The sequence below is a fragment of the Microtus oregoni genome, unplaced genomic scaffold (genome assembly GCF_018167655.1).
Source record: "Microtus oregoni isolate MIOR12 unplaced genomic scaffold, Mior012 000100F_ref0000014, whole genome shotgun sequence".
Lineage (NCBI taxonomy): Eukaryota > Metazoa > Chordata > Mammalia > Rodentia > Cricetidae > Microtus > Microtus oregoni.
The window spans coordinates 2109161-2126831 of NW_024544713.1; the positions used below are offsets into that span (position 1 = coordinate 2109161).

Below are 17671 nucleotides of genomic sequence, written 5' to 3' on the forward strand. Positions count from 1 at the left end.
ATGCCAACACAATTCTTCACAGATCTTTGAAAATTTTCAGCTTCATATGGGAACACACACACACACACACACACACACACACACACACACGAGTCAGAACAGCTAAAACAATACTAAAAAAAAAACTGATGGAGGTATCACCATTCCCAATTCGAAGTTGTACTACAGAGCTGTAGTCATAAAAACAGCATGGTGACTCACAAAAGCAGACATGTTAATTAATGGAATTGAATTGGTGGCCCTGACATAAATCCACACACCTATGAATACCTGATTTTGACTAAGAAGCCAGGAATATACAATGAAAAAAAAGATAGCATCTTCAAAAAATGCTACTGGTTAAAGTGGATCCCTGCATATAGAAGAGTAAAATAGATCCATATTTATCATCCTGCACAAAACTCAACTCCTAATGAATCAAAGAATCCAATGTAAAACCAGATACTGTAAACCTGATAGAAGAGAGAGTAGAGAACAGCATTGAACTCATTGGCACAGGAAAAGACTTTCTGAAAAGAACACTATTAATGTAGGCACTATGATCAACAATAAATAAATGGGACCTCATTGTAAAGTTTCTGCAGGGCAAAGGACACCATCATTGGACAAAACGACAGCCTAGAGATGGAAAGAGATTTTTAACCAGATCCACATCTGATAGAGCTAATATCTAAAATACATGAATAACTCAAAAAAAAACTGTGTATCAAGCTACAGCCCCTTTCAAGGATGGAGTACAGATCTAAACTGAGAATTCTCAATAGGGATAACCCAAATAACTGAGAAATACTTAAAGAATTGTGCAACAGAAGGAGGGAGAACATGAGCAAAGAAGTCGGGACCACGAGGGGTGCACCCACCCACTGAGACAGTGGAGCTGATCTATTGGGAGCTCACCAAGGCCAGCTGGACTGTGACTGAAAAAGCATGGGATAAAACTGGACTCTCTGAGCATGCTGAACAATGAGGGCTGATGAGAAGCCAAGGACAATGGCACGGGGTTTTGAACCTACGTAATGTGCTGGCTTTGTGGGAGCCTAGCCAGTTTGGATGTTCACCTTCCTAGGAATGGACGGAGAGGGGAGGACCTAGGACTTACCACAGGGCAGGGAACCCTGATTGCTCTTTGGACTGGAGAGGGAGGGGGAGAGAAGTGGGGGGAGGGGGAAAAGGGTGGGAGGATGGGGAGAAGGGTGGGAGGAGGGGGAGAAAGGTGGGAGGAGGGGGAGAAGGGTGGGAGGAGGGGGAGAAGGGTGGGAGGAGGGGGAGAAGGGTGGGAGGAGGGGGAGGGAAAGGGGAGGCTGGGGGGAGGTGGAAACTTGTTTTTTTTTCTCCTTTTCTCAATAAAAAAAAAGAATTGCGCAACATCCTTAGTCATGAGGGAAATGCACACTGAAATCACTTTTGAGATTTTTATCTTACACCCCTCAGAATGGCCAAGATCAGTAAAAACAAATGAAGGCTCCCGCTGGCAATGATGTGGTGGAAGGGGAGCACTCACATACTGCTGAAGGGAGGGCAAACTTGCGTAGAAACTATGGGAATCAGTGTGGTGGGCTCTAGGAAGATAGAAATTGATCTTCCTCAAAACCCTGCTATGCCATTCTTGGGCATATGCCCAAAGTTGCTTCATTGTACCACAAGATACTTGCTCAGCCATATCCATAACTGTTCTCTTCATAAGAGCGAGAAACTGCAAGCAACCTAGATGTCACTCAATAGATGAATGGAAAAAGAAAATGTGGCAACATACTTGTGGAATATTACTCAGCCATTAATAAAATGAAGTCATTAAATTTGCAGCTAAATGGATGGAACTAGAAAAAAAATAGTCCTGAATAAGGTAACCCAGATCTAGAAAGACAAATATGGTATGTATTCACTTAAATGTGGATATTAGATATTAAGCCAATGACAACCAAGCCATAATGTGTAGAACCACAAAGACAGGTATAGAGTAAGTAACATACTAGTGGGCACAGACAAATCTCCCTAGAAAAAAAATAGAATAGATAATTATGGAAGGATGGGGAGGACTGGAACAGGGGGATCAAGAGAGGAAGCGTAGGAGACATAGGAATGAGGGAGGGAATACAGGGAGAGACAGCTAAAATTAAGGGCATTGAGGGGCAATAAGGAAACCTAATACTTCCTAAAACCTAAAGCTTCCTAAAATATATGCATATATGAAAGTGATCTAAATAAAATTTCCAAGTAATGGGAGAAACAGAGACCCAATTGGACATCTTCTATCATTGAATGAAGCTTCCAGTACTGGTAATGAGTTACATCTAATTGAGTTTTCGGCTAACAGATCTTATGGAAACCCCAAAAACCCAGGCTGTTCCCAAGACTGCAGGTTGCTCTCCACAAACTGACAGCACATTTTGGTGCTCTGAATAAGGAATCATTATTGTGTTTAATCCACACATTTTGGTGTTCTGGGTGAGATATCTTTAATGTGTCAGTGAAGCATTTTAGAGGGTTCAGTGTGAGAGCTGGATAGCCTGAATTGATATGAGCGTGTGGGGGAAGATCCTGTGTTGGCGACGCATGGCATGTTGGGGATTTGAATTTTGAATGTCTCAGGTGCCAAAAGCAATATTAGTCTATGAGTCTCCCAAAAGCTCCCAGCTCGTGTGTTTGCAGTGGGGCGTAGGGTCCCAAGGCAAAGGGAAATCTGGCCATCTCAGGTTGGAAGAACCTATCTGTCACTCTTGGCAGCAGTGGTCCATGACCAGAAGGCTTTTCTCCAACACTACATCTTTTATCTCCTTCTTCTCGTTCGTCAAGTCCTATTAAATGCTACTTCAACTTGTACTACCAGAGGTGGCTTTCTCTTAAGCAGACCAACGCCCAGCCTGCCTGTTCACTTTGTCTTCTGTTCTCACTCTGGAGAGTTTCTTGGTTCCTCTATCTCATATCCAAGAACAACAGCTAGCAAATTTATTCTTTAAAAACTAGATTAAGATATTAAAACTGGCTTGTAAAGTTTTGTCGAGCAAACCAGACATAATACAATTCCTCTGGGGCCTCTTTGTTCCAGGCCCTATCTTAATCAGACAACTTAGCAGCCCGGCCACCTGCTGCTAGAACAGCAAGCAAGTCTCTGCCAGTTCTTCCCCTGAGGCTGCCTGGCCAGTCCATTCATAGCTAAAATGTCTGCTTTCACCTTGAAAACATTTTGGTTTTGTACTGTCTTTGCAGACAAAGGACGGTCATGGTCTTTGCTGATGATACCTATTTGAGAGCTTGAAAGGAAAGTTCCATTACCCGAGTGTCTAAAGTAAAACTTCCACACTGAGGCACAGTTGCCCTCCAGTACTCAGTGGGTTAATAAGGAAATCAGTAGAGACTCTTGAGGCCTCACAGACTCTGATACAAGGGCCTACAGTAAGTACATAAGTAAACAAATAAAATCCCTAACCTTAAGACACACTCAGAGTATTGTTGCACTATCAGACAAAAAAGGCACAGAGAACTTGCTGGTTTTGCTGGAAATAAAAAAGAGATGATTGCTAGCAATGTATTTCTTTCATTGATTTGTGAACATACAAATTCTAACTAGACCTCTTTAAGTGTTTCAAATGTGAGAAGTAGGCTTTGACTTTTCCTAGAGCCAACAGGCTTCCTACTGAAAGAAGTAAGCTCATAAGCAGGTTTCAATGGGAAAACGCGCTCAAAACTAGCATGCTGTTGTTATTGACTTAAAGATTGCTTTTTGCTACCTCTTTGCAGCCTGATAATGAAAACGATTTGCCTTTCCAATGACTACTCTCAATATTCAGGCACCCATATCTCCTAGTATTAAAAAGGATAAATGTGTGTAAAGACAGAAGGCATTTCAGTTTTTAAAATGGCAAAAAGAGTTGCATATTTCCATATGAAAAGGTAGACAGTTGACGCAAGTGGCAAGGGTCTGAGTATTTGATTCAAAGTATGTGAAATACGAGATATAGATGGTACATATGATATTAAAACTTCTGTGTTTAATTCATTGATATTAAACCTCTACTTAAATAAATGGAGTTTTCATAAGTTGTTACTGGCTACTAAAGCTTTACAAAAACATCATAAAATTTTCATAGACATGGTCTCAAAAATTTAAATTTCTTTCAGATATTTAATTAATATCATGTTTGTGTTAATACCTTTTCGGGTTCCTTTGTTGCTACAGCTCAGATACTGATCAGCTGCAGAAATTTGCTGCCTATTTCTCTGTTATGGGGATCTCAAAAGAGATCAAAATGGACAATGGTCCTTCTGACGATTGAAAACTTTATTTCTTTTTGCCAATTTTGAAATGTTTATGCCTCTCTCAAGGTCATAAAAATGCCCTATAATCCCAAAACCAAGTCATAATTGAAAAGCTTATTTCTCACTCAACAATTAGATATTTAAACAAAAAAATGGAGGGGGAGGGAATAAAGGAACTGACTCCTCGGGATCAACTTGCCAAAGAAACTTACACTTTCAATTTTAAAAATTGTTTCTCCTCGTCTTTCCCCTGACACCCATATAAATTAACATCATAAAAAGCAGGAAGTTTTATCCAAACCCATGATTTTATATAAATTCTCTCAAGGACCTAACTAACCTATGTTTGGGTACTATTCCCTTTATAATGTAGGGCTGAGGGTTTATATCTGTGCTTTCTCCTACAGGCTCTCTCTAGCTACAACAGGATTGGCAAAGTGACATCATAAGCTAAACCAGAGGACAACAACCTGGTAACAAAAGAGGGTCTCTTGCCTAACTTTTAACCACATAGAAATTGCATGCCACTGCTATTCTTTCCCAGAGTTACTCTCATAACAACGTTTTTTTTTTCTCTCTCTCTCTCCTGGTTTTAATTCTGAAGCAAGCCTATGCATGCCTGGATTCCGGTTAATCTGGCTTGCCCGTGACATGGAAGATCTGCTTCAGAACAACTTAATTATTCCCTTGAACATATATGTACAAAAGATTCACTGGAATGATTGCTAAGGGCTGACTTAGCTGCCACAGTTGGAGCTACAACTGCGAAATTATCCTTAACTCAGTCCGTCCAAACTAAAGCAACTGCAAATTTCTATCTTCAAAATGAACATCTGGAAATGATGTTTTATACTAACTGGCTCAAACCCTTTAATTGTTTTTTCAGGATTAAATATCAAGATGCGGTCTTTTATAGATAAATCACTCTGTCTGCTTCTTTCTCGAAGTCCTAGTGTGTCTTTGTCTACTCTTCAAAAGGACTACCCTTACCAAAGTGATGTTGATTTAGGCTGCCTGCCCAGTACATCATCCCTTGGCCAGCTCTTCACCAGTGACTCCCTCCAGCAATGTGTTACTTCTTTAATAGAAAAAAATGGAGAGACTGTGGGGATGCAACCTGATAAAAATAACTCTTAGATTCTAAGAGCCTGAAACTTCTGCTGGACCACATAGCCAGAGTTAATAATAAACCCTGAGGTCATGTAAGACATAAGACAGCTAGCCTACTGTGTACTTATCCTGTTTACTTAGCATGCCTTTAAGAGAACAATGTAACAACCAACCTTACTGGCCTTGAATTTGCCATGTATTCAGCTTTTACAACCTCCATTAATCCATAGTTATAATCTTCAATTATATACTCATCCATGTCCCTGACCTACAGGAATGCATGTGTTCTCATAATCATTTGTTGAAAGAGCAAAAATCGAGTTTGAGAGCATTCTTTTAAAATGAATCTCTACAGTAAATGTTGAGCACAGCATTCAGATATTGCTTGATAAACAATGATGTTTATCACACTGCTTGCTAGCTGGGTCAGTTGGAATCAGCGACTAAATTCCTTGTAAAATTCTGTTAAAGATTTCTGGAAAGGAGCCTCATTCCTTCCCCATGTGATACTTCTGTGCTGTTCAATAAATTCAGAGCAAAGCCCTTTGTTAGGGACAGACAGACACAGATGCAGGGACAGATTCACAGGACAGCATTCAAGCGGCACAGATTCACCCACATACAACAGAGAGACAGGACAGAAGACACGGGGAAGGTAAAAAAGAGACTTCTAATCTGGGCTTGTTCGGAGTTAAACGACACCGAGAGGAAATGCTTTGATTTTTTCCCCCTTGATGCAACACCGACAAATTATTGGTGACTCAGAGTTTACTATTAATGTCTTCAAACCGACCACACAAAGGAAATGAGAAAGAGAAGGAAAAGATAGAAATAACGAACAAAGAAAGAGCTCCACTGACAAAGATAAAAACAGAGGAAAGAAACCCTAATCAGAGTCTGGGTGGGTGGTAAAAATAATATTATCTATGCTACTGAATAACTAACATCATTTTAATGGAACATAATATAGTCAGGCTTTAACCTTTTATCTGACACCTTTCCCGGTATTAAAAATCTAGTCTCAGTGTTTCAGTTTGAATATCTGAGGCACATTATTCACAGTGCTATTTTTAAATCAAGATGGTATTTTCAATTAAAGGTAATATAAGCCTATTAAAATAATAAATTCCTAAATGAAAAATACTGCAGTAAAGAAAAAATGATAGTGACAGCTATCACCTATAGGCCCACATATAAATTCCTTAAATAGTTTATTTATTTTTTAATATCTGATTTTGTTGCTTGGCTTTTTTTTTTCAAACCTAAGTATCGAAGACATAACATGCTGAATCTCCAACATGGAATTTTATGAGGGAGTCCTGTTATACTGCTCAGGGTATTGTAAAATTCCCTGGCTCAGGTCATCCATGTTCCTATCTTCGCCTTCCGAAGTGCTTGCACTAAAGAGAAGACACGTGCCACTGTGCCTGGCTAGAGTGAGGCGCATGAACCATCTGCAAAGCTGAGCAAGCACAACTGTATATTCATTACTGCCAGTCGACACTAGTCTCCACAGAATTCTAAAGCCAGATTCTGATCTAGATTGGCCATTATATTGCTTTGATTTGGGAGAACTATTCACAATGGTTCCTCTCCTTCTTAATGACAAAGCAAGTGCCCATGGGACAAATCGAAAGTTCAAATTCAAAATATCATCCACGGGTGAGAATTAATAGAACTTGATGGAAGATGAACCAGAAGAAAAGCCAAAACTTCATAGTCAATAATTCTAACCTGTGCAAGTCATGTATCCCTTTCAGGAAAGTGTTCGTTGCATCTATTAGCAAAATAAGTGAACCTAGGTGAATTAAAAGGAGCCTTACAGATTCCAGTATTCAATGACTTGACATTTCTTTGGCAGAGAAATTTTAAAAATATGTATGTGTAAAGAATGAAGGAAAGATTTTTGTTTTTGCTAGTAAAAAAATTCAAGAATCTTAGTCAATAGTCACATTTATACTTTTACACTTGAACACCTACCATTGTATTTCCCTTTAGACTTCCACCAATTTTTGGAGTATTTAAATCATACTTTGAGATGGGATATTGTCCAAGCTGGTCTCCAAATCCAGAGCTTAAGTGATCCCCCTGTCTCAGTCACTGAAGTTACTAGGACTATAAAGACTTATCACTGTGTATAGCCAGAATGTTTACAGCTACCTTTATGGCCCAAAACATGATAGCAAAAAGAAAATCATTCACTTAAAATTAGAGTGAACCCTAGGAAAGTATATAGATGTGCTGGGGATGCTGGCTGATTTTTCAGAAAAGACTTTGGCTTTGGAATTAAAGCTCAAGAATATGATCTTTCTTATCCATAGCTTTCCTACCCCCATGCACTAAAAGCACACCTGCTGCTTTCAACACTATTAACTGATGGGTGTAATTTGCTAAAAACTCTCTCCGGTCAAAAAAATGCTCTAGGTAGATGGGAAATAAGACATCTGAAGAGAATACAATTGTATTGTGCTTGGAAAGTTCACATCCATGAAGAAATTATTTAAATTGTCACAAAAATCATCTCTTTAAGGAATTGTGTTCCAAATATAAACAATTTATCCAGCTAAAATAAAAGTTACAAAAACAAAAATCAAAGTTCAGTAGAGACTGCAGTGATACATAAACACTCTTACAAATGCTCTTGCCACCTACTGGCTAGGAGAACACTCCGGACTGAAAATAACATGGTGCGTTCTAAAAAGCTTAAGCTTAATGGGATCTGAGAAAAACTGATATTTCAGTCAAACTTCTTCACACAAAAGGAGACAGGAATTACTGTTGAGAAGAAGAGAGAAAAAAGAGAGGAAGTACAGAGAAGAAAGGAAATGAGGAAGAAGAAAGGAAGGATGGAAGGGAGAGAGTGAGGGAGGGAGGGAAGGAGGGAGGGAGAAAGGAAAGAAGGAAGGAAGGAAGGAAGGAGGGAGGAAGGAAGGAAGGAAAAAAGGAAGGAAGGAAGGAAGGAAGGAAGGAAGGAAGGAAGGAAGGTTGATTCTGTACAGATAAGGGACAAAGTGATTAACAAGTCGGTAAAAGATCCTTCCAAAGTTTTGATTTTTGATCTAAAATGAAGCCAAGTGAAGTACATTGCTCATGCCATGTTGTAGGTAGTAACAAAAGCAGAGACTCGATTCCAGAACTTGAGATTTCCTGTCCCTCCTCTTCATACCCAAACAATGACTTCGTTTCACATTGTTTACACTTCTGTTTCTTATTAGACCCCGAAAGAGTTCCTCAAATCTTAGTTATAGCTAAGGCATGTAGCTGAACAAAGAAAGCTTTCTCTAGTCATTTGTCTTTATTACAAATGCATTTGACTTAACACAGACAGACATACAGAGAGATAGACACACACACACAAACACATACACACACACAAATAGGAGAGCTCGCAGAAACCTTCACAGAATAGCAGAGTTGAAAACACAAGAACATTCCATTGACTTCCTGAACATAAGTACTCTATTATAATCTGTCTCTATATAGCCAAAGAGCTGTGTGCCAAGAGCTGTCACATCAACGCTGCCCTGCAGCTGAGCAATGCCTGAACTTCCCTCCTCTTAGAACAGAGCTTCCTCAGCCTGCTAGTCACTCTGCAAATGAAGAAAACATCAAATAATCAGAACATGGACCATACATTGAAGAGATAAAAGTGTTTTGAAAATCTCCCAAGCCTCCTGAACACATCACCCTTTTCTTCCTACTACCCCTTCCTCCTTCCATGTCACCCCTTGTCACTCTTGACCCCCTACTTAACAATGCCCGTGCGTCTTGTTCCTGCTGCCAAAGCACTTACCAGGATTATCAGGCTGCATGAGAGCCATCACAAAGGCGTGGGGAAAGAGCATGGCTGCACTTTTCCTCATGCCCTGAAGCTGGATAGTGTTGCCCTCGAACATGACCCCATGTACATCAGTCTCTGTGCCCAGGCCAAGCAAGTGCCAGGCCACTGTATCGCCCTTGCACATGTCCAGTCTGGGCAGGTTAGAGAAGAGAAACCCATTGATAGCTGGAAAACAAAAACACAGACAAAATAAAGAGATATGATCAGACTACTCAAATCATGGTCAGCAGCATAGCAGCCCTGTATTATGATTTCCCATAGCTTGAAATCCCTCAGTCTAGCTTTTCCCTTGTATAAAGATTATCAATGAAATGAGTATTTTTAGGAATTGGTTATGAGTATGGTTCGAGTTGCGTGTTTCCTTGGGACCCCAAAGTTATAGTCAAAGGCAACCCCATTCCCCTTACCATGCATTCGATTGGAATCTTGGAAGCCCTCAACATCCTCTGAGAGCAGTCGGGTATCCAACATACCAGCTGCTTGATTGGCATCGCTGTACCAACTGTTGTTCTCATCAAACACGGTGAAGAGGAGAAAAAATTCTTTATCCATTCCTTTCTGTGGTCCCATTGGAAAGAAATAGAGGGAGGAATGACAATGGATTCAGCAGCTGAGTACTGCGTAGTTGTAGACCCAAGGCTTCCTGATTCTTTCTCATTTCTTTTTTGCAGATTCAGAGCCAGGCCCATATCTCATGCTCAGAGCTGCAGCTGTTGCTAGGCAGGTTTTCCTCGGGAAGACTTCAAATTGTTGAGGTCAGAGTAAGGGAAAAAGACTAGAGGCAAACCATGTAGGAAAGGAAGCAGGGAAGAAGCACAGGCTGTGGATTAAGGAATCATAGCACAGGATGTGACCAAAGATAGCTTGAAGTCACCTGCGGAGAGGATTGAGGAGACAGTTGCTAGGAAAGCACAGAAGGTCTATGAAGGGAAATTAGAAAACAGTTTTAAAAATTAGAAGTGCATTAACACCGTTTATTATTGTTAAAGCTGATAATTACTGTGTGCATACTAAATGCCAGACACTGCAGTAAGCATTTGATGTGTATTAATTGTATGACTTTTCCAAGAAATCAAAGATAACTTCAGCTGTTAACCCTTTCTTTACAGATGAAGTTAAATTAAAGAGACTTTAAGTAACTAGCCCAACGTTACACAGAAATGATGGGATAGGCCAAAAATGACAAACAAATATTAAAGCAAGTATATGGGTTACAAACAAATTTATGGGTCACTGAGGTAGGAGGGGGGAATAATAATTGGGATATATAAAAAAAGTAAGAATCAAAAGCTAAGAAAGATGTGCGTTTGCATATAAAATAGTAATATACTTAAGAACTGGTGGTCACCACCTATTAATTTTTGATACAATTGCTTGGTTTATCTTTTCTCTATTCTTTTACCTCCAGGATCCAACCCCATTCTTGATACACACCCGGAAACACAATTTTAGTTCTTTTCAGCCAATCTTCCTACCCCAGACCCCCCAGAAATACCTGCTTGCCATCTGCACCCAAGGCGCCAGCCTTGCAAACCAGCAAAGGGCCCACCAGGCCAGAATTTGTATCTCTTATGGGATCTGCAGCAGAGAAGTACATCCAGGTAAGGCAGGCAGGATCCTGAGCAGCTGGCCCAGCATGGGGAGGAACTGTCCACTTGTATGTAACTTTCTCAAAGGGCTTGGCTACCAAGCCAGGATGAGCTGTACCTGCAGGGAAACATGACTAGAGTAAGGACCAACAGCTCCAAAATTATAAACTACAATGACATTTTAAAGGCAACAATGATGGCAGAACCATGCAATAATGGATACTGCAGTGCATGAGTGCAAACTCATGGCCTTTTTCATGCTAGACAAGAGAGTTCTACCACTGAACCACAGCCCGCCTTAAGGCTATATTCTCTTAAAAGGACACACAATATGTTCAAGTAATGCATATTAGTAATCGAAGACATATAAATGGATGCATTTAAATTATTTTGACCTATCAAATTGGCAAATATTTTATAAATTTCAATCAGTATAATGAAAATGGTCCAAATGGTATCTAGCTCTTTCTCTCACCTATAGAGTTTAAATGTAGACATAAATAACCCTTTTTGAAAATAATACTGGCAAAATGCAAAAACTTTAATATCCTTCATGAATAGAAATAAAGATTCGCAGTAATTACTGTAGAAATGTTAACAGAAAGCAATCAAATAAATGCAAATGAAAACAACGAGTTGCATTGATGTTACTTGTTAGACTCTTATTTCGAAAAAAACTAAAAAGATGGTTCTGATGCAGGTGAGGCTGGAAAGAAAGCGACCTCTCAGTACTGTTGATGCAACTACAAGTTAATCAGACTGCAGATCTGTCCAGAGAACAATATGGAAGCAATTGACAAAAGTTTCAACACTCATGTCCTCTGACAAACTAATTTTACATCTTACAAGCAAGGAACTCAGAACCGTGAGGGGTGCACCCACACACTGAGACAGTGGGGATGTTCTATCGGGAACTCACCAAAGCCAGCTGGCCTGGGTCTGAAAAAGCATGGGATAAATCCGGACTTGCTGAACATAGCGGACAATGAGGACTACTGAGAACTCAAGAACAATGGCAATGGGTTTTTGATCCTACTGCACATACTGGCTTTGGGGGAGCCTAGGCAGTTTGGATGCTCACCTTACTAGACCTGGATGGAGGTGGGCAGTCCTTGGACTTCCCACAGGTCAGGGAACCCTGATTGCTCTTCGAGCTGATGAGGGAGGGGGACTTGATCGGGGGAGGGGACGGAAAAGGGAGGCGGTGGCGGGGAGGAGGCAGAAATCCTTCATAAATAAATAAATTAAAAAAAAATACATCCCGAAGGAGTAATCATTAAAATCGTACAAAAGTCCACTGGGATCAGGGCTTGTAGTAAAGGGATAAAATCTGATGTGCTATGAATTTATCTGTTCTTATTCCCTTGTCATTTTCTAATTCCTTAAATTTCAGAAACAGGAAACTTTAAAGAATGGCATAATTGATGTGAAATAAAAGGAGGGTTGAGAAAAGAAAGAGAGGGGTTGTAGAAGAAGTGTCATATGGGTAAGTATGATAAGAACATATTGTATACATGTGATACTAGCCTTATGAAAGTCAGTGTTTATAATAAAAAACAAAAGAGAGTTTAAAAACGACACAATTATGAGCTTAGCATCTAGAGTCAATGTCTATCAAATTTTGCCATCTTTAGTTTGTCTACGTCTACTGAGGAGTATAGCTCAGTGGCAGAACATTTGCTTAGCATGTGTGTAGTCCTAAGTTTTATCCTCAGTGACCATAAGGGGGTAAAAGTCCTATATTTGTGCATATTGTACATCTACATACATACATGCGGGCTTTAAGTTGTTTGTTTTCTTTTGCTGAGTCATTCACAAATAAAATTTAAACCACCATGACCTTATACTTAAAATAGATCAGTAAGAATCCCCTATGAAAGGGCTGGACAGATGACTCAACAGTTAAGATCATATACTGCTCTTGCAGCAAACCTGAGTTTGGTTCCCAGGATACATTCTGCTAGCTCACAACTCACACCAGCTTCAGGGGGAATGAACATCTCCAGCCTCCAAGGGCATCTGAATTTATGTGCATATACACAATCATACATATTCATAATTAAAAATAATAAAAATTGAACTTACTACCAGGGCCCCTCTAGCTACATCATGTACTATGGACCTAAGTGGCTAACACTGCTCTTCCTAAATGCCTCCTCCAATCGCATCACCAATCCTAAGACTGATTGCCAGGTCCAGCTACCTTCCCTCAGCCTGAATGTATCCCTTCCTCTGGTACTCACCAGATCCCAGCTCAATTCCCAGGAAAGATCCTCCAGTTATCAAAACTGACCTGGAGTCCCAAAGCCATGCCAACTCTCTAATTAGAACCTCTACTTGTGCTTTGAGGTCTTTAAACCCAGGACAAATCTACACTGCCAAAGGAAACTTCCTCAAGACTTCTTTTTTTTTATTTTTTTTATTTTTTAAATTTATTTATTTATTAAGGATTTCTGCCTCATCCCCACAACCGCTTCCCATTTCCCTCCCCCTCCCCCGATCAAGTCCCCCTCCCTCATCTGCGCGAAGAGCAATCAGGGTTCCCTGACCTGTGGGAAGCCCAAGGACTGCCCACCTCTATCCAGGTCTCATAAGGTGAGCATTCAAACTGCCTAGGCTCCCACAAAGCCAGTACGTGCAGTAGGATCAAAAACCCACTGCAATTGTTCTTGAATTCTCAGTATTCCTCATTGTCCGCTATGTTCAGCTAGTCCGGATGTATCCCATGCTTTTTCAGACCTAGGCCAGCAAGCACTGATTGAGGATGTAGGCCCAAATACCAGTTAAACAGAGGAAATCAATATTCCAATGCTAATATGACTTAACCTCTAGAACACTGTAAAACCCTCTGCTGAAAAAAGAAAATTATGTTAAACAAAAACAAAAGAAAAAAATAAATTAGCAAAGTAACGCCAGATGTGCAAATCCTAATGCAGAAATAATAACAAGCCACAAAAGAGCAAAATAAAGTGCTATCTCCAAAACACAAATCCCACAGCAATATCCCCTATTGAAAATAAATGGAGACACTTTCGGACAACAAAATCCAAAAGAATGATTGTCACATTGGCAAACAATCCAAAGAAGACAAAGGCAAAGAAGTACTTGAAATAATTAAGTCAATCCAGGACATGAAAATAAAGTTTACATTTGTAAGAAAAGACAAACTTAAAAGATTCTGAAAATGAAAAATTCAAAAAGTTAATTAAAAGTGTAGGTGGAAAGCCTCATGAACAAATTGTATCATTCCACAAACAGAATAAGGGATAGCAGACAAAACAGAGGAATTGGATCATTTAGTAAAGGTCAATGGAAAAAAATTAATATATATAAATGGGACACGAAACAGCTTTGGGACACCATGACCTAGCCTTCAAATATGAGCACAGAAGGAGAAAAATACCACAGTGAAGGCATAGAAAGCATCTTTAGTAAAATCATAGAACAAAACTCCCAACCAAGAGAAAAAAAATGTTCATACAGGCACAAAAGGCCCTAAGAGCAATGGCGAGACACATTATATCTAAAACATTAAAAATAGAGGATAAAGGAAAGTTATGGAAAGATACAAGAGAGGAAAGTCAAGTCACATTCAAAGGTAGGTTAATAAGAACAACAATTAATATTTAAAGAAAAACCTCTAAAGTCAGAAAGGCCTAGAAAGATGACTCCAAGACGTGAGAGGTCACAATTATCAATACAGACGATTATACCCCCAAAAAACTATTAAAATTATAAACCCTGCCTCTAAAAAGAAACCAAAAAAATTAAAGAAACTAAATTTCCATAATAAAAAACAAACTAAATGTAAATTATCCCTTTACACTGCTTGAATATATGTCACTGTGATTGGTTTAATTATATATAAAAAAAGCTGGTTGGCCAATAGCTGGACAGGATAAGATTAGGCAGCAGAACCAGACTAAGAACACTGGGAAGGACAGCAGAGTCAAGACAGCTGACAGCCAGATATAGAGAAGGAACAGGAGGTGCAAGATGAAAGAGCAGCAATGCCACATGGCAGAGCATAAATGTATATAAATGTGCTAATTTAAGTTTTAAGAGCTAGTTAGTAATAAGGTGGAGCTACAGATTAAGCATTTACAATTAATATTAAGTCTCTGCATTTACTTTGGAGCTGGAGGTCCTGACAAAAACTCTGCCTTCAACTACAGGAATTTATGACTAGAAAGCCAGCTCTTCAGAGGATACTTGAAGAATTATTTCAACTTGGAGAGAAGAATAAACACAACCAAGAGGTCACAAGAAACAAATAAGCAATGTCAGGACAAGCAACCAAAAGAGATTTAAGAAAATACTACCAAACTGACAAAATGACAAGAATTAACACACACATTCAATAATTCAATAATAACTGAAGGTTATTGATATTGATTCTAAAAAAAACCTTATTAGAATAGAGGATCCACATTTTTATTGCCTTCATAAAATGCACCTCACCTCGAAAGACAGACACCTCCTTAAGTAAAAGGGGTTAAAAAATCATGTTAAAAAATACATTCCAAGCAAATGAATGAAAAACATGTAGCTTTTTTTTTTTTTTGGATTTTCGAGACAGGGTTTCTCTGTAGCTTTTGGTTCCTGTCCTAGAACTAGCTCTTGTAGACCAGACTGGACTCGAACTCACAGAGATCTGCCTGTCTCTGCCTCCCGAGTGCTGGGATTAAAGTTGTGTGCTACCACCGCCCAGCTAGATGTAACTATTCTTATATCTGAAAAAAAATTAGTCAGAGACTTAAGGAGGATATTTTATGACCCTTAAAAAAACACGCTACCAACAGGTAATTACAATCATGGACATAAACACATCAAACATACTGGTACCTGATTTCATAAAGGAATCACTACCAGAACTAAAACCATGCATTCATCACAGCAGAGTGACAATGGTTGACATCAGCACCAGACTCTTACCAATGCACAGATCATCCAGAAATAAGCTAAACAGAGATAAGTTGGAACTAAATTACATAAAAAAAAAATCAAATGGATCTGACAGAAATCCACAAAAACATTCCACCTAGACATCAAAGAATAAGTGTTCTTCTCAGCAGCCTATGGAATTTTCTCCATAATAGACAGCATACTAGGACTCAAAGTAAGACTCAACAAATATTAGAAAACTGAAACCACATCCTTCATTCTACCTAACCACAATAAAGTAGAACTTGATATCAGCAGCCAAAGAAATGACAGGAAGTATAAAAATTCATAGAAACCAAACAACACACAAATGAATAATAACTGAGTCAAGGATGAAGTCAATTCATTACGAAAATTTTTTAAATTCCTGGAAAGTTTAGAGATATGGGCCAGAAGTTATGTGTACTTGCTGTTCTTCCAGAGGACCTGGGTTGGCTTCCTAAAACCCACATGGCAGCTCACAACTGCCCACAGCCATATATACATACATACACACCAGGCATGCACACGGTTTACATGCATATATACAGGTAAAACACTCAGACGCATAAAATTAAAAATAGATGAATCTTTAAAAATAAACTTTAAAAAACTTCTTAAAATTGAATAAAAATAAAAAGAGAAGATTTCAAATCTATGGGACACAATGAAGGCAATGCTAAGAGGAAAGTTTATATCTACCATGTAGGAAAACTCTAATAAATGCATAAATTTATAGATGCATATGACCTGGAATATTTAAATATTCTGCCAGAAATCTTCTATACCTGATAAACACATTCAACAAATTAGTAGACTAGAAAACTAGTAACAGACAAAAACCACTATGTTATAGGAGGCTGTTAGTTCGTTCCTGAATGCTCAGCCCCAAATAATCACACAGAAATTACATTATTTGCAATACTGTTTGGCCAATAGCTTAAATGTATTGCTAGCTAGCTTGTACATCTAGAATTAACCCATTTCCATTATTTTAAATTTTACCATGAGGCTCATGGCCTACAGGCAAGGTTCCAGCTGTCAGCTGGCATCTTCCCCCTCCGGCAGCTACATGGCATCTCCCTGGCTCTGCCTACTCTCTCTCTATATATATATCTCTTCCAGCCTGGCTATATTCTGTTAAGCCATTGGCCAAAAGCAGCTTCTTTATTAACCAATAAAAGCAATGCATATACAGAAGGACTTCCCACACCACCAGTAGACATCATATAAATAAAGAGAAATCATACCAAGAAAGAAATCAGGGAAATATTTTTTTCACAAATGCCTCAAAAAATAAGCAAAATATTTTGTAATAAATCTAACAAAGGATTTGAAAGACTTGTGCAATGAAACTTTAAGCCATAGAAATAGAACACTGAATAAGATACCAGAAGATAGAAAGACCCCCTCCCCATTATATATGGACTGACAGCATTAATACTGTGAAAACAGTCATCTTACCAAAAGCAGTATACAGATTCAATGAAACTGCCATCAGAATTCCAATACAATTCTTCACAGTAATTGAAAAACAATCTTAAATTTCATATGGAATCACAAATGACCTAGGTTACACAGTCCAGATTCACAAACACAATCGAAGACAATGAAAGGACAGCTAAAAGTATTACTAGCCCAGATTCCAAGTTGTGTTAGAGAGCTATAATAATTAAACAGCATAATAATGACAATAAAAGAGACATTTTTCAATGGAGTAGAACTGAGGAGCTCCAGATAAGCCCACACTCTGGCATCCATCTGACTTTTGAAAAAGTGCTAATTGGTAAACATTGGAGAAAAGATAGCATCTTCAGCAGGTGGTGCTGGTCAAACTGGATAGTTACATGTAGAATGAAATGAGATCCTTATTTCTCACCCTGTATAAAACTCAACTCCAAATGGATCTAGGACCTGAACAGAAGACCAGAAGACCAGATAACCTGAATCT

General features: G+C 39.0%; 1 protein-coding gene across 1 annotated transcript in view; it reads right to left on the minus strand.

The window, feature by feature from the left end:
- The window catches only part of LOC121443120 (hephaestin-like), a 71193-nt gene that overhangs the window by 29081 nt on the left and 24441 nt on the right, over positions 1–17671 (minus strand). Inside the window, exons 12-14 of the mRNA XM_041644802.1 lie at positions 10704–10915; positions 9616–9766; positions 9161–9373 (exon numbers count right to left, since the gene is read on the minus strand). Coding sequence (XP_041500736.1) covers positions 9161–9373; positions 9616–9766; positions 10704–10915 — 576 coding nt within the window. The remainder of the gene's footprint in view (positions 1–9160; positions 9374–9615; positions 9767–10703; positions 10916–17671) is intronic.